Source organism: Scylla paramamosain, chromosome 7 (genome assembly GCF_035594125.1).
Source record: "Scylla paramamosain isolate STU-SP2022 chromosome 7, ASM3559412v1, whole genome shotgun sequence".
NCBI classification, from domain to species: domain Eukaryota; kingdom Metazoa; phylum Arthropoda; class Malacostraca; order Decapoda; family Portunidae; genus Scylla; species Scylla paramamosain.
Genome location: NC_087157.1, coordinates 23,196,095 through 23,222,996, shown reverse-complemented (window position 1 = coordinate 23,222,996; position 26,902 = coordinate 23,196,095). Strand labels below are relative to the sequence as shown.

At 38.6% G+C, this 26,902-nt stretch overlaps 1 protein-coding gene across 1 annotated transcript in view; it reads left to right on the top strand.

Annotated features, from left to right (window-relative positions):
• LOC135101783 (intermembrane lipid transfer protein Vps13-like) overlaps window positions 1-26,902 on the top strand; it is a 134,332-nt gene that overhangs the window by 33,574 nt on the left and 73,856 nt on the right. Inside the window, exons 26-47 of the mRNA XM_064006077.1 lie at window positions 5,338-5,510; window positions 6,416-6,566; window positions 6,918-7,029; window positions 7,270-7,398; window positions 8,147-8,170; window positions 9,524-9,645; window positions 9,757-10,093; window positions 10,409-10,513; window positions 10,982-11,124; window positions 11,387-11,515; window positions 13,277-13,399; window positions 19,608-19,710; window positions 20,139-20,285; window positions 20,658-20,857; window positions 22,898-23,038; window positions 23,305-23,445; window positions 23,594-23,773; window positions 23,994-24,152; window positions 24,711-24,869; window positions 25,376-25,533; window positions 25,792-25,915; window positions 26,236-26,460. Coding sequence (XP_063862147.1) covers window positions 5,338-5,510; window positions 6,416-6,566; window positions 6,918-7,029; window positions 7,270-7,398; window positions 8,147-8,170; window positions 9,524-9,645; window positions 9,757-10,093; window positions 10,409-10,513; window positions 10,982-11,124; window positions 11,387-11,515; window positions 13,277-13,399; window positions 19,608-19,710; window positions 20,139-20,285; window positions 20,658-20,857; window positions 22,898-23,038; window positions 23,305-23,445; window positions 23,594-23,773; window positions 23,994-24,152; window positions 24,711-24,869; window positions 25,376-25,533; window positions 25,792-25,915; window positions 26,236-26,460 — 3,285 coding nt within the window. The remainder of the gene's footprint in view (window positions 1-5,337; window positions 5,511-6,415; window positions 6,567-6,917; window positions 7,030-7,269; window positions 7,399-8,146; window positions 8,171-9,523; window positions 9,646-9,756; window positions 10,094-10,408; window positions 10,514-10,981; window positions 11,125-11,386; window positions 11,516-13,276; window positions 13,400-19,607; window positions 19,711-20,138; window positions 20,286-20,657; window positions 20,858-22,897; window positions 23,039-23,304; window positions 23,446-23,593; window positions 23,774-23,993; window positions 24,153-24,710; window positions 24,870-25,375; window positions 25,534-25,791; window positions 25,916-26,235; window positions 26,461-26,902) is intronic.

The window sequence follows — 26,902 nt, the reverse complement described above, 5'->3', positions numbered from 1 at the left end:
ACACACACACACCGCATAGTGTAGTGGTTAGCACGCTCGACTCACATCCAAGAAGGCCTGTGTTCAAATCCTGGCTGCGGTGAGGCAAATGGGCAAGCCTCTTAATGTGTAGCCCCTGTTCACCTAGTAGCAAGTAGGTACGGATGTAACCTAAAGGGTTGTGACCTCACTGTCCCGGTGTGTGGTGTGTAAATAGTCTTAGTCCTACCCAAAGATTGATCACTATGAACTCTGAGCTCTTTCTGTAGGATAACGGCTGGCTGGGTGAACAGCAGACTACTGTAAGTGAATCACACACACACACACACACACACACACACACACACACACACACACACACACACACAAGGCAGAGCTAACAGAACATGTTTTCCTGTGCTCTACATATAGAAATGAAGAAATAACACAAATCAGTTATAGTTGAATAAGATATGAAGACCCAGGAATACCTAGGTGGTAAATAGGGAGGGGAGAAACAATACTGTGAGTATAGTTATCCTGTCTATAGGAAAGTTTGGTTCGTTTATTTACATTTTGGACAAACATGGCAGAGGGCAGCACCCCATGGGAAAGGGGATCTTTTGAAGGTTTCACTGGAGAAGAAATAGAACTGAATTATAGGTCGCAGTGTAGAAAGATTTTGTATATGGAGGAAATGATAGATAATTTATTGGAGAGAGTAAAGACATTGGAGGCACACCAGAAGGAGACATGTATGGAGTTGGTGATTATTACAACAAAGTTAATTGAGATGGAAGATAAAAATGAGAACTTAAAGGTGGAAAATGAATGTTTGAAGAAATAAACAAAGGAGAAAGTGGAAACTGTAAAAGAAAGAAAATGAGGAAATGAAGGGAAGCATAAAGGATGTGGAAATGAGGCAAAATAAGTGGATAAAGGAATGTAAAGTTGAAGAAGAATCACTAAAGAAGATAAAAGAACAACAAGAATATAAGAAACAAAACCTGAGACAAAGTGGTAAATGTTATTAAAGAAGAGAAAAGTTAGTGAGAGACAATGTAGAAAAGTATAAACAAGTGATTGTGTTTAGTTTAAAGGAAGAGAAAATAGTAAGCATAATTCAAAGAGAGGAAAAGTAAAAGAGTCTGTTGAATAAGTTACTGAAGAAAGTAACTGGTGAAGACAGTCAGTTAGTAAAACAAGTGGAAGAGTTCCATAGAATTGGGAAATATAAAGAAGAGAAAATGAGACCCACAAGAATAAGGTTTGCAACATAGGTGAAGGCAGAAGAGGTAATTAATAGGTCTTGGAGATTGTCTGGAGATGAAGAATATAAGAATGTATGGATAAACATGGATCTGGATAAGACTGAAAGGTTGAAGCAAAAGAAGCTGATAAATGAGGCTAAACAAAAAAAATGAACAATGAACGGAAGAGAAGAAAAAGTTTTCTGGAGAGTAAGAGATGTGAGAATAAAGAAATGGTACATCAAACAGTAAGTAAAATATGTTATACTAATGTAAATGGATTAATGTCAACAAATTCAAGAAAGGTGGCTGAAAATCTGGAAGACCAGCCATGTGGTGCCAGTACACAAAAAGGGCCGCAGATTGGAGGCAGCAAACTACCGCCCCATCTCCTTGCTGTCAGTAGTGGGGAAGGTGTTGGAAGGCATCTTAGTGAGGCGCCTCATGTCCCATCTTGACAGCCAGCATCTTCTCAGCACCAGGCAGTTCGGGTTCAGGAAGGCTTGCTCGGCAGCAGACCTCACCCTGCTGCTGTCAAACAAATACATTGACGCCCTGGATCAAGGAAGCCCCACGGCTGTCCTGGCACTAGATATCACCAGCGCCTTTGACTGTGTGTGGCACACTGGCCTGGTAGAGCGACTACATGTGGTCAGAGTGGGCGGCGCCCTGCTGGAGCTGCTGCATGACTACCTCCACAAGCGGGAAATGCAGGAAGTCCACAATGGGCAGCAATCTTCCACAGTGAAAATGGGTGCAGGTGTTCCACAGGGCAGTGTGCTGGGCCCATTACTCTGGAACGTGTATGTCAGTGACATGCTTAAACTCATTCCGAGCACCCACACTTATACCGATGACATCACCTTGTCACTGCCCTTCTCATCAGGGGAAGAACAAGAGGTGATGGCCCACTTGAACACCACGCTACATCACCTGGAGAACTGGGGACGCAGATGGCAAGTCACTTTCAGCCCCCAAAAAAACCCAGCTGCTCGTGGTGTCCAGGAAGGTGCATGACATCTGCCTCACTCTCAATGGTGTGCAACTGATGCCTCAGCAGGAGCTGCAGATCCTGTAAGTCACGTTTGACAGCAAACTGACTTACCAGGCATACATAACTCAGCTCATCAGGTCAGCAGCAGGGAAGCTGGCCTGCCTCAGAAGGGGAGTTTGATGCTGGAAGGGATAATTTGGTGAAGAATATACTATGTACATTCCCAGTCAGTTATGAAGAAATACTTAAGATGATGGAAGAACTTGACGTAAATAAAGCATCTGGTCCAGTTTGAGTATCAAACTGGATATTGAAGGACTACAGAGAACAACTGGCTGATAAAATTCACAGTATGGTGGTGACATTATTGTTCACAAAGAAGAGTACCAAAAGATTGGAAGAGAGCAAATATTACACCTATATTCAAAGGAGGAAATAAGGAAAACCCACTAAATTATAGACCAGTGTCTTTTGACTAGTGTTGTAGGAAAACCATGTGAAAGAACAATAAAGGAAAGATGGATGGAACACTTGGAAAGAGATAAAGTTTTGGTAAATTGTCAATTTGGATTTAGAAGGGGAAGATCATGTTCCATGAACTTATTGTCCTTTTATTCAAGGGTAGACATTATTATGCAAGAGAGAGATGGATGGGTAGATGGTGTCTACTTAGACTTGAAGAAGGCTTTCGACAAACTACCACACCAAAGATTGCTATGGGAGATAAAAACTTATGGAAAAATTGGAGTAAGACTGCTGGAGTGGATGGAGGATTATCTGGATGATAGAGAGATGAGAACTGTAATACAAGATCAAAATTCATCTTGACTGAAAGTAACTAGTGGTCGTCAGTGTCGGGACCAATAATGTTTGTGATATATGTAAATGACATGAATGAAGAAATAGATAGCCATATGAACTTATTTGCAGGTGATGCTAAACTGATGAGAAGGGTAGAAAATGTAAATGACTGTATGTTACTGCAAGATGATTTAAATAAGAGAAATAGATGGAGTAAATCTTGGCAAATGGAATTCAATTTAAGTAAATGTAAAGTAATGGAATTTGGTAAGAGTGAAAAAAAGAATACAATATTATTATGAGATGGATGGTGTGAAGTTAAAGAAATTAAAAGAAGAAATGGATTTGGGAGTAACAGTTACTGAAAATTTGACTCTGGACAGACTTATTGATAAAATTACTGGAGAGATGATGAATTTAATAAAAAGAGTAAGAATGGCATTCTCATATTTGGGTGAAGGAATGATAAAAAGTTGTTGATTTCCATGATAAGACCAAGCTTAGAATATGTGGCAGTGGTGTGGTCTCATGCAAGGAGGATTATTATAAAACTGGAAAGAGTACAAAGAGCAGTCACTAAGATGGTTCTAGAGTTGGGAAATTTGACCTATGAAGAGAGATTAAAAATGTTGGAAATTTTTACCCTTGAAAGTAGAAGAGAGAGAGGAGATTTAATAAATGTCTATAGAATGATAAATAGTATGGAAAATGTGGACAAAGAATGTTTTATTAATTTAGATACACAGAGTACAAGGGGACAAAGTAAGAAGTTGAAGAAAGTTAACTATAGAAGAGACATCAAGAAGTATAGTTTTCCTCACAGAAGTGTGAAGAAATGGAATGAACCCAGTGAAGACATTGTGAATGCTGAAACTGTCCATGTTTTTAAGACCAAACTGGATATTTATAGGGATGGGATACTATGAGATCACTCCCCTCCCGTAAACCACAACTAGGTAAGTACAACTAGGTAAACTAGGTATACACACACACACACATTTATGATTTGGGGTGGTTAGAGGGTAGTAAATTACAGAAGAGATAGTGATGGGTGAAGAGTAATAAATGGGGAGGGAAGGGAAGGCGAAGTTATCAGAAAAGAGATTAATGGGCATTTTTGTGTTTATGCACATGAGTGAGTCATATTCTCTCTCTCTCTCTCTCTCTCTCTCTCTCTCTCTCTCTCTCTCTCTCTCTCTCTCTCTCTCTCTCTCTCTCTCTCTCTCTCTCTCTCTCTCTCTCTCTCTCTCTCTCTCTCTCTCTCTCTCTCTCTCTCTCCTCTCACACACACACACACACACACACACACACACACACACACACACACACACACACACACACACACACACACACGCATGTACACAGACACACGTAAAAAAAGAAGTAATAGACATATTTCCACTCCCTTCATTCATCAGTAATTGTCAAGACGACCTTCCCAGCTGCATCAGCACACACACACACACACACACACACACACACACACACACACACACACACACACACACACACACACACACACACACACACACACACACACACACACACACACACACACACACACACACACACACACACACACACACACACACACACAGAGAGAGAGAGAGAGAGAGAGAGAGAGAGGTAGGAGGGAGAGATACGACAGTAAAAGGGCAAGGAATGAACCAGGGAGGAGGGGGGGAACTGTACTCCCCTGCACTATCTTCCCTTCCTGGGTAGAGAGAGAGAGAGAGAGAGAGAGAGAGAGAGAGAGAGAGAGAGAGAGAGAGAGAGAGAGAGAGAGAATGTATGGAGGTGGGAAGGAGAGGAGGGTAAGAAGGCAAGGAATGGACAAGGGAAGGAGAGAAGGGTAAGAGGGCAAGGAATGAACAAGGGAAGGGGGAACTGTACTCTCCCCAAACAGTCTCCCCCCCCTGGTGGAAAGGGGTATAGGATGAAGAGAAGGATAGGGGAATATGGAAGATAAGGGAAGGACCATAGGAGAGGAAACTATGATGTAAGACTCTGCCAATGAGACTTCCTCATTCTGGATAGAGGCATGGAGTAGCTCATTTACATGAATGGTGGGAAGAGGGAGGGTGGGAGAAGCAATAGAACCTCAAGGACATAATACAGAGTCTGTCAAGACAAGTCAAGACAGTATACAGGATCGCTCAATAACAACTAAAATAGACTCCAACCATGATACCTACATAGGTGTTATGATATATTCCACTGGCACTTCATGACACCTACATAGGCATCATCATATTAAAGGGGTTAAAAGGATGTAATTTTACTTCAGATATCTGCCATTCTTTGGTAAAGAATAATGTTAGTGTTAATTTTCAGGCTCCTCTGATCCTGGTTCCTCAAGACTCCAACAGTCTCTCTGGTCTCTTGGTGGATTTGGGACAGATCACAATCAAGAACAAATTTGAGCTCGGAAAAGAACGCAATGAACTGGGTTATCCAGCCATGTTTGATAAGATACAGCTGGAACTTAATAATATCAAATTGTCAAGGTTTGTACTTCTCTGATAAACTCTGGAACTCCCTGCCTGCTTCTGTATTCCCTCCTCCCTATGACTTGAACTCTTTCAAGAGAGAGGTTTCAAGACACTCATCGTTTAATTTTTGACAACCCATTTTGACTCTGTTTGGGAACTGGCACCTCACTGGGCCTTTTTTTTTATTATAGTTTTGTTGCCCTTGGCTGGTGCCCTTCCTACATAAGAATAAATAAAAAATAAATACAGAAATATAAAAATTGTTACATTCTGTATTGTATAATTCTGTCATTTATATTATTCATTATTTTTTTATACCTATCACTATTTGAAATTCTTTTTATAATACAGTTAATTTATGTGTTTTTCCTTTATTCTATTTATTTTTAATTTGTTTTGATTAATTATTTCTGTTATATTTCAGTTATTTTTATTTTTTTTTGTTTTTATTTATTTTTTTTAAATGGCACATATATTTCCACTGGTTATCAACTGCAGTTTCTATTTCATTCTTCTATCTTCATATATTCTTTTTAACCTCAAACCTATTTCTCATATTACTTGAATTCAAATCCTGATGATGATATTTCTATTTAATGTTTCATATTCTTCTACTCTTAACTCCAACTCCTGTTTTCTTGTTATCTCTGTGATTTCTTTGATAGCAATCCAGAGTTTTGCTGTTAACATGAATGCAAAGAAGTACAGTAATGCCATGGCTAGTGAAAAGAGTAGAGAATCTTCATGCTAGTTTAGTGAATTGACAACTGCAGAACACATTGCATAAAACACTGGATTGTAGATTATCATGTGCTTTATTTGTCTTAGCACAATGTAATGAGTTTGTTTTTGTTTACTGTATAACTAATGTCTTTTGATATATAATCTGTATCATGTCACCATAATATGTTTGCCCACAGAGTTGAGCTGAGCACTGAGGGAACCATAGAGAGGGAAAACAATCTCCTGGAGCCCATTTCTCTCACATTAAACATCTGCCGTAACCTCACAATCTCCTGGCTGAAGCAACAGCCTGAGGTGGACATCCAGGCTAATCTCAAGCCCATCAAGGTGCGTCTTCCTTCACCTTCCAGAAATTATCAAAGGGTTGGAGGTGGATGTGTCAGGATGAATTATGGTGCTGGAGTGGTTGCTATATGTTATGGAGAGTAGAGATGAGTTAGCAAGTTGGTTTGTAAGAAATGGCTGTCAAAACTGATTCTTTCTTATGTAGCATGAATCTCCTTAGCAGCTCATTTTCTTCCCCTAAATTCTTTATGACTGAAGATTCATTGTTTGATATTTAGCTTAAGTTTTGTCTGTTGAGGAATACATTAGTGTCACTTACCAGGCCAGAGTGTTAATATCAAGCAACACAGTATAGTTATTTTCATGAACTTTTATCTTTGTTGTCGTTTTCAGATATCCATTAGTGATGAAGACTTCCAGGTAACACTGAGTGTATTACAAGACAACCTGAAAGAAAAGATAGACATCTCAGCCCCTGAGGAACCCTTGCTTGCTGATGCTGCTGGTAAGTAAACAATGAAGGGCTTTGAAAATCATTGAGATTTGAAAAGAATTTGTGCTTAGCAGTGTGACTTAAAGAGCACCATGACATACAGTATGTTACTAGCACCATCAGCACATTAACATTCTAAAGCATACTTGATGAAGGTCATGTTTTGAATTCTTCACAATGAAGCACTTGGTTGTTGTTTTGACCTATTTATACTGTTTACTAAACCTCACTGTGCACCTTATTTTTTTTCAGCTGAACTTACCTCATTTCTGTGTTTGAAGTCAAATATTGACTTCCATTATCTTCTTTATGAATCTGCTGCTAGAATGGGAAATGCAATTGCTCATCTATTTCTCAGACACCATGTTTGGACAATGTTACGTTGGATTTTGTAATCATTCTCACATTACTTAAATTTGAAAGAATTTCTCACAGCTTTTAAGAAAAGGAAATTCTCTGGAGTAGTACCATTTGTTGCATGTTTCAGCAAAGCACTGGAGCTTTTCAGAGGCTGTTTTCTATCCTAATGGATATTGTTATTTTGAGGCAAGTGTTTGCTTTCATCTGCTGTAGCTAGCTCCCAGAAAATAAAGGATCCATGTAGAATGTAACTCGGGTGCTGGAAACAGTATATGGTAAAGAACAGTGGGGAATTTGGCTAAGATGTGAATAAATTCAAGTAACTTGGCATCTTGGAAGGAACTTGAAGTGTAAGAGGAGACAAGGCCATTGTTGTGTGTCACTTCCAGGATTTGAACTCAGGTTCTCTTTACTATGAGATGGCTACTTTAATCCTTATACCACCAGGCTACTTTAATTTTCAAGTGATCTATTCTGTATTTGATTTATAGTATATTAACTGTGTAGAAATATTTGCTGCCCCATCTTCACTGATATTGTGTACACACTGTAAGCTGTTCTGTATCCATATAGTGTTAAAAAACAGGCTTGTGATGAGGAACTTTCACACAACATAGTCACTGCCTAAGAAATTTAGGAATATTTATCTTGTTTCTCACTGATCCATACCCTGTCCTTTCTAATGTGAGGCGTGGAATATGTAGGTCATGGAAGCTTTAAGATAATTCAGACTTTCTCTCTTTCTTTCATTGCACAATTCCATTATTAGAAATGCCAAGGAAGTTCAAAACCAGTAAGTATATATTCATGTTTATATGTGTTTGCATGGCATGATTTGAATAGAGGCCAAGCTAGCCAGTCCCTTGGCCTTGAGGATATCTATTCATGTATTTGTGCTGCACAGATACCAGTTTAATTTGAGAACATGTATATATGTGTTACATAGGTGCCATCTTTATAAATCTTGTCTAGAATTATCATTTCTTTCTGTTCTTTATTATGAAGTCACAAGGGAACAACACATCCAGAGAGGGGTCAGTGATGTGAGCACAGAAAACAGAGTGTTTGTAGATTGAAACAGAGCAACACCAGAGAATGGAGAAATGATGCTGACACAAATATTATTCACTTGTTTAGAGTAAAACCAGAGAATGGAGGAATGACACTAACACAAATATTATACACTTGTTTGTTTGTCTATGTGGTCCCTAGATTGGAGCAGCAGTGGATATCATTTGATTACTACATGCCAGACTTTAATTCATGCAGTGGTTGATTCAGGAATGTTAGGTGGAACCAATCCAGGACATTATAGCCTACTTAGATTGATAGTAACAAGTTGATACTAAATGTACCACCATTGAAAAATGGACATTTTATGAAACATAATAAACAAAGCTATTGTGTTTTGTGAATTTGCCACTACTGTGAGGCATATTACATGGAGTTTCATTAACACAATGATAAATTTTATATGTTATTTATTACAACATCACTTTTGGACCAGTACAAGGGAAACAATTGATAGGAGAAAGACAACATGTAATGATTGACAGTATAAATAATGTCATGGTGCACAATATTGAAACTGGAGGATTTCAGATGGCCTCCAAGTGTGTGCCTCAATACAACCAAACTTCCACTCAGCATTTTGGTTAAAGGAATGGTAACTTTATTTTTTTGTATTTCTTTGATTTAGAATGTCTGTTTTGACTGTCCAAAAATGTATGTAGTGACCTATTATGTTAATTCATTCCTGCTTTGTGACTGTGTATTCATAGTACAGCATAATTACTTAATGAGGGAAATAATGTGATCACTTTAGCTTGGCATCAGTTTCATTGATGTGGCATCAGGAAAAGATTGTTAAGACTAAAACAAACACAGCTTGTGATGCTAGTGAGTAATGTATGCTGGAAGTGGTGCAAGAAAATATGTATTTTGGTGTTGCTTTTTTTTTTTTTTATAAATACTAAACATGTCTTAACTTATTAGTACCATAAATGCATATGTTTACTGTATTTGGACAGAAAACTGTCATTTTGGTTTGAGAATTAGTGAACTTAGTGAATTGTTTATTGTTTATATTAGAGTCTTGCATATTCTTCATTATACTTTGTGTTGTTCATAATATATATTTTTCCAGGCTCAATTGAAAGTGCTAAAGATATTGACCGTGTCCTTGCTGAACACGGGCACATATTTACCAAAGTGAAGTTTTCCTTCACCATTGACACAGTCACTGTCGCCCTCCTCACTAAGAGCAGCGTAAGTATTGTCGTGGTTGATTCACTTCACTTCATTCTTTATTCTCAATGCAACATATATGCCAGTAGTAAGGAAAAAAATTGCCACTTTAGTGTAAAATTTATGTTTCAGAAACTTTCTTCAATATCCAGTGATACTCTGATGAGTGGAGCAGAAACCACACCAGGTGCTTCTGTCTCCCCAGGAGACCACACATCTTCTGGCTCTGCTAAAAGTGCTGAGGAGTCCTTGGATGCTGCATCACCTTGCACATTTTCCTTGACTCCTGGGAGGTTACAGGAAGCACACAGAGTGATATCAGACTTGGATTGTAGTGCAGAAACTCCCAAAGAGGCCTTGGCTGAGATAGCTCTTGATGTTGTGACTCTGAAGGGAGAGATGATGTCTGATGGAACACTGGTGGCCAATCTTGTCCTTTATGACTGTATCTTGCAGGACACAAGGCCAGGTTTGTTGACTCAGCCCAGGATGAGCAGCTAGGCTGCTCCTACAATCACTGGGAGAAGTGTTCCTTATCTACATTGTCTATCTTTTTTACATTATTTATTCACTTATTTATGTATTCATATATATTTAAATATTTTATATTTCAATATTTGTTAATTCATTTATTCACCTATTTATTAACTAGTTTTACATATGTTTTTGTTGGATGTCATTCAGGTATATTGATGATATATAGATTAATTAGTTGATATTTATGTATCTATGAATTTATTTGCTTGCTTATTTATTTAACTATTTATGTATCTATTTTCCCCAGGACAAAAGGGCGGCATCACCAAGCTGATGGAAAGGAAGGAGCAGAGTGGATCCCGTGGGATGCTGGACCTCACGTACCAGCAGGGGAGCACCAATGACATGTTCAGTGAGTCTGACAAACACTTCATTGTTCTTGTATTGACACATCTTGATAATATTGAATCTTGCAGGTAAATAGTTAAGAGGATCATTAGTTCTGCAAATGAGGTCACCATTATGTGTACACTCACCAAAAAAGCTCTCAAACTTCTTGCCACACTGGACATGAGAATGATTCACTCATGACTAGTCCCCTCACAATTGCTGGCATGTCAGGCTGTGATGATGCATTATAAAGCCATGGCACTGGAATAACCACTACGGTTGAATAAATTGTATATAAATCTTATATTGAGACTTTCTCATAGGGAATTGTTTCAAAATTCTATGTTCATATATCTTGAAATGTTTGGTATTTACAGAGTTTGATGAATTTTGGAAAGTGTGCAGTTAAGCTCTAAAAAACTAATTGCTATTACTAAAGTGAATTTCTGCTATGTACAAAATACACATGTAAATACTTGTTGCATTTCAGTTGATTTACGGATCTCTGGCTTTGTTTTGGTATTGCATCTGCCATATTTGCTAAGAATACAACGCTTCTTCACGGATAACTTACCCAAGCAACCTGAGGCAGTTCCGCTGCAGTCCAAAACTAAAGAGATTGTGAAATCCAAGGTATGAAAGAATTTTGGTGGGCATCCAATATCAATATTAGTTTATTTGTTCATAAGAATGTGACATGTAAACTAGATACATAACAAGCAGTAAACAAATATAAAAGAGGAAGCAGAGCAAATCTTGCCTTGTCTTGAAAAAATTTATTCATTATTAGTTTTGTCTTGATGTAACTTTGAAAGTATTACTCAACTTATTATTTTTATGAACTGGCATTTAGACTATGTTGGTCTGGGATGATGAGCTTGGCCTATGTCACCAGCAGGCTGAGAAAGCTGCTGAGGACAGCAATGCCAAAGGCATGATGACGGTGCGCATCAAGGTGGAGCAGCCGGACATCGCCCTGGTGGAGGATGTGTCTTCCATCAACACATCCTGTATTATCCTCCATGTGAGCCGATCACTGATGTGTCCTGCTTGAGTTTTAACAAATAGAACTTCCAAACTCCTTCACAGCCTCCTGAACTTTTACCTCTCTCCTATCCTTCACCTCATCTTGGCTTCACTTCATAGGTTTTGTCATATTAGTTGCTTCACCAAATTAATAGAAATTACTAGCTCTTCCAAAATTAGTAATTATAAAAAGCAAGAAAATCAATTAATTGAAAGAAAAAAATGTGAGGTAACAACAGTTTGGGCAACATTGTTACTTGTTCATGATTTTTTTATTTGCATTATTAGATTTTTGTGTGTTTTTTTTTCTTGTTTTCTTGTTTTCTTGTGTGTAGGAAAATCCTGTAAAAGAATTTCACCTTTTAATTAGGATGTTAAAAAAATTTATGCATTTAGAATTGAAGGGGCATCCTTGCCAAATCATAGTTTTGAGTTATTGGCCTTTAAAGTTTGTCAGTTTTGATATTATGATATCATTGCAAGTAAAAGGAATATTCATATATATCTTATGTAAAAAGAAACTTGAGGAAGACCAGAATACATGTAAAAAATTACAAAGTCCTAATGTTATTCTAAACTCTAAAAATTTTTACATTTTAAAACACACACTTGTAAATGTACACTTAAATAGGTATAAACTGAAAAAAAAAAAAAAACATATTAAAAAATAGCATATGAATATATTATGGGAAAATAGTAATTTTATTGTAGAAAGCAGATGATTATATATATATATATATATATATATATATATATATATATATATATATATATATATATATATATATATATATATATATATATATATATATATATATACATACATATATATATATATATATATATATATATATATATATATATATATATATATATATATATATAATATTTATTTATTTATTTATTTATTTATTTTTTTTTTTTTTTTAAAGGCCAGATAAGCTGTTTGTTTATTATGTGGTCCCAGACCCCAGTAATTTTTTTAAATCCCTTTCACATGCTCATTATCCAGCAATGCATAGCGCTTCTAGTAGCAATTACAAGCAGGACCAACTTGTTTTGCCACCACAACTACACCATGCTGTGAATTTTAAACTTTGTCACTGTCTTTTTTATGATTTCTTGCTACTGTTTTCCACTGTTCCACATGCTTCTGCCACTTCTGAGAAATTATCGGCACCTCTGGCTCACTTTCACTGCTGCTATCATTCATCTTGGCATTGTATTTCCTGCAAAATCTGCATAATAAACACATAATTAAATCCCATTGTTTAAAGGGACAGCCACAAGTTGATGCTAGTGTGCCAAGACACCCATACTTGTGCTGATTGGCTGGGGCAGCAGCACAGGCCACGCCGATTGACCAGCCAGTGAGGCGGGAATGCCTCTCCTACACTCAGAGACAGAACATGGTCTGACAATATTTCAACAAAGAGAAAGCAACTTGACCTTCAGTAAACAGTCTAGATGGTCGCAGTTTGCTTTATAACCTATTCCTTCTTGTAGAGGAGGATTGCGCTTTTCTCATGCTATCTTTAACTCGAAACTGCCAAATTGGTGGGGATGCCCCTTCTATTCTAGACCCCTCAGTTTTGTAAAGGAGTTTAATCTTTTTTAGGATATTATTTCATATTTATGGGAAAGGCAAATTTATCTATACAATATATATATACCTACTTAAGATTCATTCATATATGAAAATTTGAGATATTATGATGTGCATTGTGTTGAGTGTTACAAATGTTCATCTCCATGGCAGGCAGAGGCCAACAGTGACATCAAGATGGCTCCTCAGAACCAGAACATCTCAGCCAGTGTTGCCAACATCCAGATGTACACCTGCTGCTTCAATCCCGAGAGCAGACAGAAGACACTGTCACAGGTACACCATTCTGAATGCTATTTGGAATTCATACCCTGAGGGAGATAAAAACTTTTTTATTCAATTAACATGATTTTTCGTAGTAGTCAATGTAAATAAAATCATGCTGTCATGGGGCAGGTGCTGGATTGTTATTAACATAATTTTATTGATGTTTTGTTTACTTCATTTGTTTATGGTTGTTGGAATTTAAGGTAGCTGCTACCAGCTATGGGTTTATGCCTTATATATACACACACACACACACACACACATAGGACTGTGCCTAATGCAGTTAACACAAACACGCAATATTAGGTAAATCTGTGTTAGGTAAACCAAAAAAAAAATAAAGGGATCCTATGGAGAAAATTCTAACTGGTTCCAGAGTTCTCCATACTTCAACTATGTTTCTATCTAAACTTTTCCCCAGGTACTCACAACATAAGTAATGACTGTCTTTATGAATGTAACTTTGTGCATGTAATAAATTACTGTAAAATGGTTGTTATATGACACAATAAGTAATGTTTAGGACTCACCTGGACTTCTCTTCTACACCAGATCACTATTCGTAGGAACACTCATGAGCTGGCTCAACACTTTTTATTGAAAAAATATATATATTTTAGCCATAACACATATCACTTTTTACAAGAATATGAGAAAAGAAACACATAAAGAAAACAAAGCACTTTATTCTGAGTCTTCAGTCATCACCCTCACTCCCAAACCCTCCAAAATCAAAGTTGGAGATCTCATCTTCCTCTTAAGCAGCCAAGATTTGTTCAAGTTCATTGAGGGGTGGGGGGCTACTATGGGTGCCTTAAAGTAAGCAGTGATGAGTGCATGCTGCCTCTTATGTAAGTGATACCTGTAGAATTCACTTTAAGGCTCCAACACTGCATTGATGCATTCCTGAGCTGCATGTGCCCTGGCAATCTCAGGGTCCAGCTCCATAACTTTATCTTTTAGGAGCTCACACAACTCCATCAACTCCTTTACATTTGTGGCAGTCAGCTGCTTTGGCTGTGCCCCATGCTCCATCTCTCCATCTTCCTCCTCTTTCTGCTCTTCTGCTTCCTCCACCAATTCCTCCACAGACACCTATTACTGTTGAGTTGTTACTAAGTCCATGATTTCCTGAGCAGTGACACAGTCAAAGACAGGAATTCTCTGGGCAATACTAACAGCTTCCTCCACTTGTCTCCCTACCTCCTTGTTTGAGGCACAATGTGCGGCAGCCCTGTCTTCCTCACCAATTGTTCCACTGGCTACCTTCAGGTTGTCCCACACCTTCTGTTTCTTGCTTCTGATCATCCTGATCATTGGCTCCTTGAATTGGGAAGCAGTGTCTGCAATCTTTCTTTCCTGTTTTAGGAAATCCAGCTCTTTTTCCTTTTGCTCCAGGCTCAAAGCTCACCTCTTGCAATGAAGGTTGTTGACTGGAAGGTTCAAACGCAGGATTGTCCTCCTAACAAAGCATGCAAGATAAAGGAAATTGTGCAAGGTTAGGCTGGCAGTGTGGATGGCGTGGGTGGCAAGGTGGGAGTGAGAGGGAACAAGGGCCAGCATGGCGTGATGTCATGGTCTCAATTGTGGTGGCCTCCTTGAATGACTACCGCATTGCATATTACAAAAAAACGTGTTATGTATGACTTGGGATTTTTTATTTGGTCACATTAGGTAAATTTCTGTAAGGTAAATCTGCATTAGGCACAGTCCTAGTGTGTGTGTGTGTGTGTGTGTGTGTATATATATATATATATATATATATATATATATATATATATATATATATATATATATATATATATATATATATGTGTGTGTGTGTGTGTGTGTGTGTGTGTGTGTGTGTGATATAGTAGTGTTGTTCTTATCAATTAGCTGGGGTTCTAGAAGGTACTGGAAAGTCCCATGACTAAAAGATTAATTTTATCTAATGAAAGTATCCGTCAAAAAACAAAGGCTTCATGTAACTGAGCATCCTACTCATATTCCTGACAATCTTGGAGATACGCCCAACATTCTTGACCTTTTCCTAACCTCTAATCCTTCTGCTTATGCTGTTACAATCTCTTCTCCATTGGGCTCTTCTGATCACAATCTCATATCTGTATCTTGTCCTATTGCTCCAGTCCCTCCTGAGGATCCCCCTAAGTGGAGGTGCCTCTGGCATTTTGCCTCTGCTAGTTGGGGGGGACCTGAGGAGGTATTTTGCTGATTTTCCTTGGAATGACTACTGCTTCCATGTCAGAGATCTGTCTCTGTGTGCTGAGCACATAACAGAGGTGATAGTGTCTGGCATGGAGGCATACATTCCTCACTCTTTCTCAACCTGAACCTTCCAAACCTTGGTTTAACACAGCCTTTTCTTGTGCTGTACATGATAGAGAGATGGCCCATGAAAGGTACTTAAGCCTTCCATCACCAGAATCTCATGCACTTTATATTTCTGCCCAGAATGATGCCAAGTCTGTTCTCCAACTAGCCAAAAACTCCTTCATTAATAGTGTCAAAATCTTTCAGGATCTAACTCCCCTCATGATTTCTGGCATCTAGCCAAATATATCTCCAATAACTTTGCTTCTTCTTCTTTCCCTCCTTTATTTCAACCAGATGGCACCACTGCTATCACATCTATCACTAAAACTGAACTCTTCACTTAAACTTTTGCTAAAAACTCTATCTTGGACGATTCAGGGCTTGTTCTTTCCTCTCCTCCATCCTCTGACTACTTCATGCTACCTATTAAAATTCTTCGCACTGACGTTTTCCATGTCCTCGCTGGTCTTAACCCTCGGAAGGCTTATGGACCTGATGGGGTCCTTCCTATTGTTCTCCGAAACTGTGCCTCTGTGCTTGCACCTTGCCTAGTCAAACTCTTTCAACTCTGTCTGTCAACATTTCTCTTTCCTTCTTGCTGGAAGTTTGCCTATATTCAGCCTGTTCCTAAGAAGAGTGACCATACTGATCCCTCAAACTACCATCCTATTGCTTTAATTTTCTGCCTATCTAAAGTTTCTGAATCTATCCTCAACAGGAAGATTCTTAAACATCTATCACTTCACATCCTTCTGTCTGATCACCAGTATGAATTCTGTCAAGGCCACTCTACTGGTGATCTTCTGGTTTTCCTTACTGAATCTTGGTCATATCAAAAGCTTTTGATAGAGTCTGGCACAAAGCTTTGATCCAAACTACCCTCCTATGGCTTCTATCCTTCTCTCTGTAACTTCATCTCAAGTTTCCTTTCTGACCATTCTATTGCTGCTATTGTAGACAGTCACTGTTCTTCTCCTAAATCTATTAACAGTGGTGTTCCTCTGGATTCTGTCCTGTCACCCACTCCTTTATTATTCATCAATGATCTTCTAAACCAAACTTCTTGTTCTATCCACTCCTATGCTGATGATACCACCCTGCTCTTTTCCACGTCTTTTCATGGACATCCAACCCTTCAGGAAGTAAACATTTCACACAAGGAAGCCACAGAATGCCTGACTTTCTAAAATTTCTAATTGGGGCAGAGCAAACTTGGTACTGGTATTGTTATTGTTCAATGCCTCAAAAACTCATTTCCTCCATCTACCAACTCGACACAACCTTCCAGACAACTATCCCCTCTGCTTCAGTGACACTCAGCTGTCCCCATCTTCTACACTGAACATCCTCAGTCTGCCCTTTACTTATGATCTAAACTGGAAACTTCCCATCTTATCTCTAGCTAAAGCAGCTTCTATTAAGTTAGGCATTCTGAGACATTTCCGCCAATTTTCTCACCCTCCAGCTGCTAACTCTGTACAGGGGTCTTATCCGTCCATGTATGGAGTATGCTTCACATGTCTGGGGTGTTCCACTCATAACACTCTTCTAGACAGGGTGAAATCAAAAGCTTTTCATCTCATGAACTCCTTTCCTCTAACTGACTGTCTTCAGCCTCTCTGTCATTGCCACTGTGTTGCATCTCTAGCTATCTTCTACTGCTATTTTCATGCTAAGTGTTCTTCTGATCTTGCTAATTGCATGCCTTCCCTCCTCCTGCAGCATCACTGCACAAGACTTTCTTCTTTCTCTCACCCCCTATTCTGTCCACCTCTCTAATGCAAGAGTTAACCAGTATTCTCAGTCATTCATCCCTTTCTCTGATAAACTCTGGAACTCCCTGCCTGCTTCTGTATTTCCACCTTCCTATTACTTGAACTCCTTCAAGAGGGAGGTTTCAAGACACTTATCCTTCAATTTTTCACTTCTGCTTTGGACCCTTTTCTGGGACTGGCATCTCAGTAGGGTTTTTTTTTTTTTTTTTTTTTTTTTTCCTTGGCCAGTGTCCTTCCTACATATAAAAAAAAATAATCCTAAGTTCTCAGTGTGTGTATTACAACAAAATGTTGTGTATCACATGTTCTGACTAATACATAATCCCAAGAGAATTAATTAACCTATCTAATCTGAATTCTAAGTTTACATCCTAATCATTTTCCTTAAAAGTAAGTAGGTAAATGGCCACAGAACTTACATGTTCTTTCTGTTGATCAAGCCATCAGTTAGCATCTGACACAAGTAATTATTTTATAATTATTATTCCCATTTAGATAAGTTTGGTAAACAATATAAACTTTCCAGGACAAGGTTACTTACCTGTGAGCCAAGCCATTGGTTAGCATCTGAGCCCATGGTCTTATATACAGCCAGCTCACAGTATGACTAGTTCCTTCCACCCATATATAATTAATTTATTTGCAATATTCCTAAAAGTCTATAACCCTTCTCTAGTCTCAGATTTTTCTTGAATTTAGCTAATGGTCCCACTTACTACCAGAATCTAACACTGTCTATTAACAAATTTAGATTTCAAATAGTATTCTGAGAATTTCTCTATAACTACATAAAGTTATCATTCCCTTTAAGTTTCCACTTAATCTGTAGCATCTTTTGAAAGGGATTTGTTATCTGACTGGTATAATAAATATTAGGAACATTGGTTTTGCAGTTTTCTCCTAGGTTTGGCATTGATAGGGAGGATGTATTCATCTGCACAAAGCTTTACCTCATCTCACATAGATGTAATTTGTCAATTTCTAGATTACAATTTCATTTAATATCCGTGTCCTAAATTCTTATTGATCTCAAAATTATATACAGTGGAATCTAGGTTACTGAATGCCTCCCTTTTTGAACAAATCAGTTTTCAAGCAAAATTTTGAACTCACTGTTGCTTTGGTTGCAGTACCATAATTTGGTTCTAGAACAATGTAACTTGATTTCTAACATTAAAAGACATAGCAAAAGCTGCCATTTATTGCTAATTTATAGTTTCTATAAATATTTTGTTTTTATATATTTGGAGGAGAGACATAGAGTGTAAGACAGTAATTCAATCTTTGAAATAAGGTAAATGTGATCCTGGTAAAAAGCCTCAGTGTAAACAGTTTTTGGCGCTCAGGAGTAATCCCGAGCCACCTGTGGCTTTCTCGATGACTCCAACACCATCACTACTGCACAACTGCATTTTTCCAGTAGCCTTTTCCAGCAGCAAGATGACTAAGTGTTATGATCACCTTCATTTTGGGAGTAAGTGGATTGCTCCTCTCGGTGTCCAGAGGTAAGGCCTCCCTCACTAGATCGGTGACAAAGAGATTATCTGCACGGTCAAAACAGTATCTTCTGACGAGTTCTGTGTCATGAAGTTCATTCAGTACATCCTTTCTGGATAAATAATTTGTGAGCTGGAGATGTTGTGAAGCAGCCATCTTGGGTGTGGGAGCGTCTGTCATAAGCTGCTAAGACAGAGTAGACTGGTGTCTGAGAATGATTAATCCATTTTACACTGATTCCTATGGGGAAAATAGTTTCGGTTTTCAAACATTTCTGACTGCAAATGGTATTCAAGAACAAATTAGGTTCTAGAACTGAGGTTCCACAGTACAAAGTTTTATTTACAAATCCAAGAAAACATATTAATTTAGGGACATCGTTCCTTTAAGTTATTCTGACTAAATAATTTTACATGATCTTTACTAAATGTTGTTATCTTTTATTTTAGTTTAATTTTCTGTACTTTTGTCCCATGACAGTACAAATACATACTTTACAGTTGTTCAAATAGAAAGAGCCTTGATTGTTTAGTCAGGATGTCTGGTATTTATATATGTAGTCTTTTCATTACTGGAAAGTTGCTCCCAAGAGTTGTACAAAACCCTCAAGGAGTGTTTCTGTCACCCAGATATTGGATCGGTGTGATGTGACCCTTCGATACTCTATCACACCAACACAGGCTGAGAGTATTGATGTCAGGTTGAGTCAAGTAAGCATCCGCGTGTCTCCAGGTGAGTCTTCCTTTTGGCCTCACTGCACAGGTCTCTCTACTTTCTCGCGACCCTATTCTCTCCACCTCTCTGATGCAAGAGCTAACCAATACTCTTAATCATTCATTTCTTTTTTGTGGTAAACTCTGAAACTCCTTGCCTGCTTTTTTATTTCCTCCATCCTATGACTTGAACTCTTTTATAAGGGAGGTTTCAAGATGCTTATCCTCCAATTTTGGATAATTTTTTTACCTTTCTTTCTTTTTGGGACTGGCATTCTCATTGGGCCTTTTTTTCACTTTTTGTTGGCCTTGGCCTGTGTCCCTCTAGATAAGAAGAAATGTAGGGAGATAACAGCCATAGTGAGAATAAATTGTTTATTTCTAACCACTTATGTGTTATTTTTGTCAAAATGATGCACATATTATTTTGTGGTTGAATCTTTGCAGTAAGCATAGAGCTTCTGAGCAGTATTGCCACAACACTGGCCAGTGCAGAGAAGGCTGATGTGGAGGGAACTGAGGAGATCAAGGATTGGTCTGGTCTCTGGAACGTCAGGCCAATCACCAAAGGAGATTTCTCGATCCTGGATGTTGGTGAGTCTTCTCTCTCCAGGATTTTCCATGTTTGTGTATCTTTTCTTCTTCCCTGTGATGCACAACAGACACTGTTTGTCTATCCAAGAACACTTAGCCCAGTGTCACAGAACCATAGTTTAATATTAGTAGTCCCTTTGTTTTATCCCAGATCTGAAAGACATATCCCTTCCTCCTTGAGTAAGTAGTTATTAATGAACCATATAACATGATCTAAAAGTATTCAAGGTAATAGAATAATGATAAACATCTGACTGAATACAGGAAAGAGACTGGGTTAAGATGATGGAAGGTGTATTATAATTGTTGCCATTTACTGATTTATTGTTATGTAAACAGTAGGTTGATATGTTTACTTTTTACATAACACAGAAGAGGGAGAAGAAGCCATCATGTCTGAGTCCTATGAGGTAGCGAAGCCACAGCAAGTGCATGCTGATGGTGGAGGAGCTGATGTGGTACTGGAGTGTGTGTTGCTGACCTTGGAGACTGGATCTGCTACCTCAACCATCCCACTCATCAAACTGCAGACCAGCATCCACACCTGCATCACAGGCTTCCATGCCAAGAAGGTTTGGTTCTGATTGCCTTGACCCTTCCACTGCAATATGCAACATTATGCTGCATGGAAAGCACTAGAGAAAAGTTTTATACATACATTCAAGAAAGGAAAATTATTAAAAAACCAGATTGTCCAATTTCCAGCCAGTATGATGTATGGGAATGGCTGTAGAAGAAAAATGAATGCTTCAGATTGGTTTTGGTTAGTGTCTTCACAACATGAAAACATGACATGCATTTGCAACTGACAGTAGCCCTTTTTCTGTTCCCTCCTACTTTCTCTGGCCTCATTTTCAGTCCAGAGCTGGATGTTGCATCTATGTGTGCAAAGACTTAACCTGCTCTCATGCCCACCCTCTTGAATCTTTCAACTTTTCCACCATCTGGCTATGACTACAGAGTCACTCTCAAACTAAATTTATCTGTGTTGTATACCTCTCACCTAATTCCTCTGACTTTAAGAAATTCTTTGACTACTTAACTTCCAAAGTGGAGCACATTCTGACTCTCTTCCCTTTTGGCAGAGATCTCAATTCTTGGCAACTTCAGTGTTCACCCCCAGCTTTGGCTTTCCTCTCCCTTCACTGACCATCCTGGTGAAGTAGCCTTTAACTTTCCTATCCTCCACAACTTAGAGCAATTGGTGCAACACCCTACTCGTATTCCTATCCACCTTGAAGATATGCCCAACATTCTTGACCTTTTCCTAACGTCTAATAATTCTGCTTATGCTATCTTCTCCATTGGGCTCTTTCAGTCACAATCTCATATCTGTATCTTGTCCTCTCACTCCAGTCCCTCCTCAGGATCCCCCTAAGTAGAGGTGCCTTTTGGCATTTTGCCTCTGCTAGTTGGGGGGACCTGAGGAGGTATTTTGCTGATTTTCCTTGGAATGATTACTGCTTCCATGCCAAGTACATAACAGAGGTGATAGTGTCTGGCATGGAGGTGTACATTCCTCATTCTTTTTCTTGGCCTAAACCTTCCAAACTTTGGTTTAACACAGCCTGTTCTCATACTATACATGATAGAGAGGTAGCTCACAAAAGGTACTTGAGCCTTCCATCACAAGAATCTCATGCACTTTTTATTTCTCCCAGGAACCATGCAAAGTCTCTTCTCCAGCTAGCCAAAAACTCCTTCATTAATAGAAAGTATCAAAATCTTTCAAGATCTAACTTTCTCGTGACTTCTGGCACCAAGCCAAAAACATCTCCGATAACTTTGTTTCTTTTTCTTTTGTTCCTTTATTTCAGCCAGATAGCACCACTGCTTTCACATCTATCTCTAAACCTGAACTCTTCACTCAAACCTTTGCTAAAAACTCTGCCTTGGATGATTCAGGGCTTGTTCCTTCCTCTCCCTCAGCCTCTGACTACTTCATGCTACCTATCAAAATTCTTCACAATGATGTTTTCCATGCCCTTGCTGGCCTAAACTCTCATACAGCTTATGGACCTTATGGGGTCCCTCCTATTGTTCTCCGAAACTATGCCTTCAGGCTTGCACCTTGCCTAGTCAAACTCTTTCAACTCTGTCTGTTAACATTTCTCTTTCCTTCTTGATGGAAGTTTGCCTATATTCAGCCTGTTCCTAAAAAGGGTGACTGTTCTAATCCCTCAAACTACCATCCTATTGCTTTAATTTCCTGCCTATATAAAGTTTTTGAATTTATCCTCTATAGGAAGATTTTTAAACATCTATCACTTCACAACCTTCTATCTGATCGCCAGTATGGGTTCTGTCAAGGCCACTCTACTGGTCATCTGGCTTTCCTTACTGAGTCTTGGTCATCCTCTTTTAGAGATTTTGGTGAAAGTTTTGCTGTTCCCTTAGACATATCAGATATTAGTATCATAAAAGAAAAAAATGTTGTATGCAACACTGATAAGCTGCAGATTTTGTTGTTAGTGAGACATGAATTGGAAAATGTGTAAGAGTGAAATTATGTCAGTGTAACATGACTATGTGCAAACATACGAGTATTTTTAAGAATAGTATTATATTAGATTAAGCTTAGGTGCAGCATTAAAATGTTATTTTTTATATAGCTGACTATCAAGGGAGAACTGAATCTTGAGATTGCCTCCTTCAATCCTCGCCTGGCCGTTTGGGAGCCACTGCTGGAGCCCGTGGAGCAGCCAGACAACTTTGGCGCCCCAGACCATAAGCCTTGGGCACTCAAGTTTGAGGTTTGTGTTCATTTCCTTTGTGATGCTTTTATTTAGATTCACTGTCCATTTATTACTTATGTTGTAGGATGTTTTTTTGCCATATGAAGTAATCAGGTGCCATTAGGAAAGCTGAATCAGTGGGAATAGATATCCATAACGATAACTTTTTTTTGAAGAAACCATCCTATAGATTAATGAAGAATTATTTTGATGCACTAATTTTTGTTACTATTGTTGAACAGTTTCCTTCTTGATGTGTGTGATAGCATACAGTCTGTCAACAGGTGATTCAGGATCAGTCTGGTGCAGGGGACACCAAGAGCCCCTCCATAGCATCACCTGTGGGGTCACCTGATGTGGAGGAAGTAGACTTTGAAGAGTGTCACTTTCCAGATCCTGTTTGCACCATCTCACTGACAGCTAAGGTATTTAAAACTATTACATATTTTGTACAGGTATTCCAATCAATTATTTGTATCATTGGTTGGATGTTATGAGCTGCACCTTTCCCTTAAATTTTATTTGCCTTTGCAATGATTGTGAAAAATTATATCAAAATTTTCCTTCCAACAGGATCCCATGGAGCTGACTGTCACCAAGACCTTTATGGAGGTGGTGGCCATCCTGTCTGAGGCATTCTCTGATGCCTATGGGAGGAAGGTGATGGACTCAAAGACACCGTGTGCACCTTACCGCATTGCCAACTATACAGGGATGCACATCAGTGTGGAGGTGGCTCAGTCAGGCTTCAAGGTTAGTCTTTTTTCCTATACAATTTGCTGTGGTGTTAGTATATTTCCTAGGTGTCATTTTATATAGTGGTCTGTTTCTGCCCAATAGAACCCAATCATGCCCATTTCTGAAGGGGAATTGTTTGGAAGAGTTGTTAGATAATAATAATGATAGTAAAAGATATCAGAATGGAATGAACATCAATGTCTTAGTAAATGATCTTCCTTGCTTCATGCTCCAGGTTGCAAGTGAGGGAGGAGAGAATGTAGAGCAGGTGACAGTGGAGTCTGGTGCTCAGGTTGACCTACATGAGGTGAAGGTGGTGACACCCAAGCACAAGAGAGTGGCATCCCTAGTGACTGACTGCCAGAGCATCCAGGACCGCAGGATTGTACTTAAGGTACAAAGAATCTGGAGTCTGTCCATCCTGTAATGTTTGCTAAAGGATTCCTCCTATTTATTGTATGTTTACTGTGGAGCTTGACCATGTGGGATTCAGAATACATGTGAGTTTTCTGGTAAAGTTTACATAGAAGTATGAAATTACTGAGGTCACTAACTTTGAACTTTTCATATGAAGCCTTGAAATCTATTCATTAGACTTTATGCATTCCAGAATATTTCTTGATATGAGGAGGAAATCAACTAAGAGCCTGTCAAATGGTGCTCCTTATGAAAAATATTATTGTACATAGAAGTTTTCTGAAATAGACAGACATCTTAGCTCATGAGGTTTCTTCTATTGAAAAAGTTTATAGGAAATTATATTAAGATATTGATCAACTTTCACAATAGCAATTTTATCTTCTGTTATAGATCAATTGGTTCAATTTTCAGAACTTTAGAAGATCTGTAGGAAATGAAACAACTTGTTTGTCAAGATGTCAGATAGTAGAGCCAAACCTTTGTCTCCAGTCAAGCACACAATTTTCTAATGAATTGCTGTACTCTGTTTCAGATCCCTCGTCTTGACTGCAGTTGCGTTATTCCAGTGGCTCGTGCTGATAAAAGGTATTTTGAAGTGGAGCACAAAAATTCTGGCGAGAAATGGGGGATAGTGACCAGTATTTCAATGGAAAATGGCTGCAAAGTCATCACACTCAGTTCCTGTGTGGAGGTGTGTCCCTTATTTGTGTTTTCTGGATTGAAATCAGTACAGAGGTGTAACTGAACCTTTATTCATTTATGTACAGAAATCTTTTGTTATAATGGACTCTGATGCAACAGATTCTGCTTGTAATAAACCATGGTGGCATTGAAAGTTTCTAGATCAAATAGACAAGCTCCAAAGTGAAATTCAAAAACTGATTATGATCATTATTTTTGAGTAGTAATGTTACTTGTATGGATCAAGTGAAAAAAAAAGAGAAGACCTAAAGAACTGGTATTGGAAGAGTGCAAACTATCCGAACAAAGGATGCATGTTTATGATGGTTTGGACATGCAAAAAGCATCACTTTTGTTAAGTAAAAAAGCATCACTTTTGTTAAGAAATATTGATTAGTTTTACTAATTCGTGCTTAACTTTTTAAGTATCCAAATGAGCTGGCAGATGCAGGATTTGGTGTATTTATATGATATCCATAAAAGTAGAATATTTACACTTTACTGTGTATTTGGCAGGTCATCAACCACCTGGATGTGCCAGTGGAAGTGTACTACATGACAGAGCGAGGCAATGAGGTGGAGGCCGTGGTGAGTCTTGGCCAGAAAGAAAGCGCTCTGCTGCCGCTGCATGCTGCCTACAGCCCCACAGCAGAACTCTTCTTCTGTGTGGAAGGGTAAGGCGGTATCTGTTATCTTTACTTATAAAGATACATCTGTTTGTCATTTTAAAAGAAGTAATATACAGATTGTATGGAGAATGTGTCTATGATGCTACAAATTGTGTTACCAGCAAGTAAGAGCAATCTAAATATAGCAAGAGCACATATCAGGATTGTATTTTTAGCCACTTAATTTACACTCTGAAAATAGCTGTTGATTTAATGATAGAAATGCATGACATTATTAAAGGAATGTTACATGGTGTATTCTAGACACAATGTGTGCATCCTGCCATTTGTGTGGAGAATTCTGCAGAACAATCCTGACTATGAGATGAAGCTCAGCTGTCCACCAAAAGATGTCAAGGAAATCCATGGCACTCCCTTCCTCATGTTTGTAAGTTAGCACCTTTGGTTTTCCACACATTGAGGTCAGTAGGAGTGTTAGTCCCATCATTGCAGTACACGAGGCTTTGCGAATGATAGGTGGGATGTGTCGAGGCTTCTGGTTAGTGATAAAAGTAAGCTTTGTATAACTATTTTGTGAAATGCTTCCTATGCTTAATTAAAAAAAAATCACTTCTTTATCTCTAAACTTAATGTCATTTAAGCTTTGCTAGAAAAGAATGCTTGTATTTCAAAATTATTTGGACAGTAAGTAGGTGCTTAGAATAATAGCCTGTATTGAGTAGATAATACTGTACGAATATTGTGCAGGCATCAGGCGAAGTGGAGCAGATCCTGTGGGAGAACACCTCTCGCCGCACCATGAAGAGCACCCTGTACAAGATACACCTCCACCCCTGCCTGGTGCTGCACAACCTGCTGCCAGTGCCCATCTCCCTGGAGCCACCTGGCACCATGACCACTAGAGTCATCATGCCTGGGGCCTCACTCAACCTGACAAAAGCTCAGTTGGGCAGCATGTATTTAGAACTTGTGGTAAGAAAATTTTGTTCATGACATTGGTTTTCTCATGTTGATTTTCATCACTCCTTTTAGTATTGTTTGTGAAAGGAGAGAGCTCAAAGTTGTCCTGGTTGCTTTCTCACTTCTTATTTACATTGTTATGACCACAGTTCCCAGCCCCTTCACAAAGCTGCTGCACCTGTAGTAGCTTCCCCCTAGTGATCTATGTGACTGGGTGCAGCGCTTAATATGGCTTAAAAGGTCCACTTTGGACTCATGCACCCTTCTTAACAACAGTCATAATGCCAGGTCACACTAATGAGGTTGCAGTCTGTTTTACCCACCAACAAACAAGGGAAATACTCAACAATTAACTCCCACAGCTGTGAAAGGATCAACAGCCATGTCTAGGGAGAAACAATTAGATTGAGCAATGACACATAAATGGTCGAGGTATAACACCCAACTGGACAAT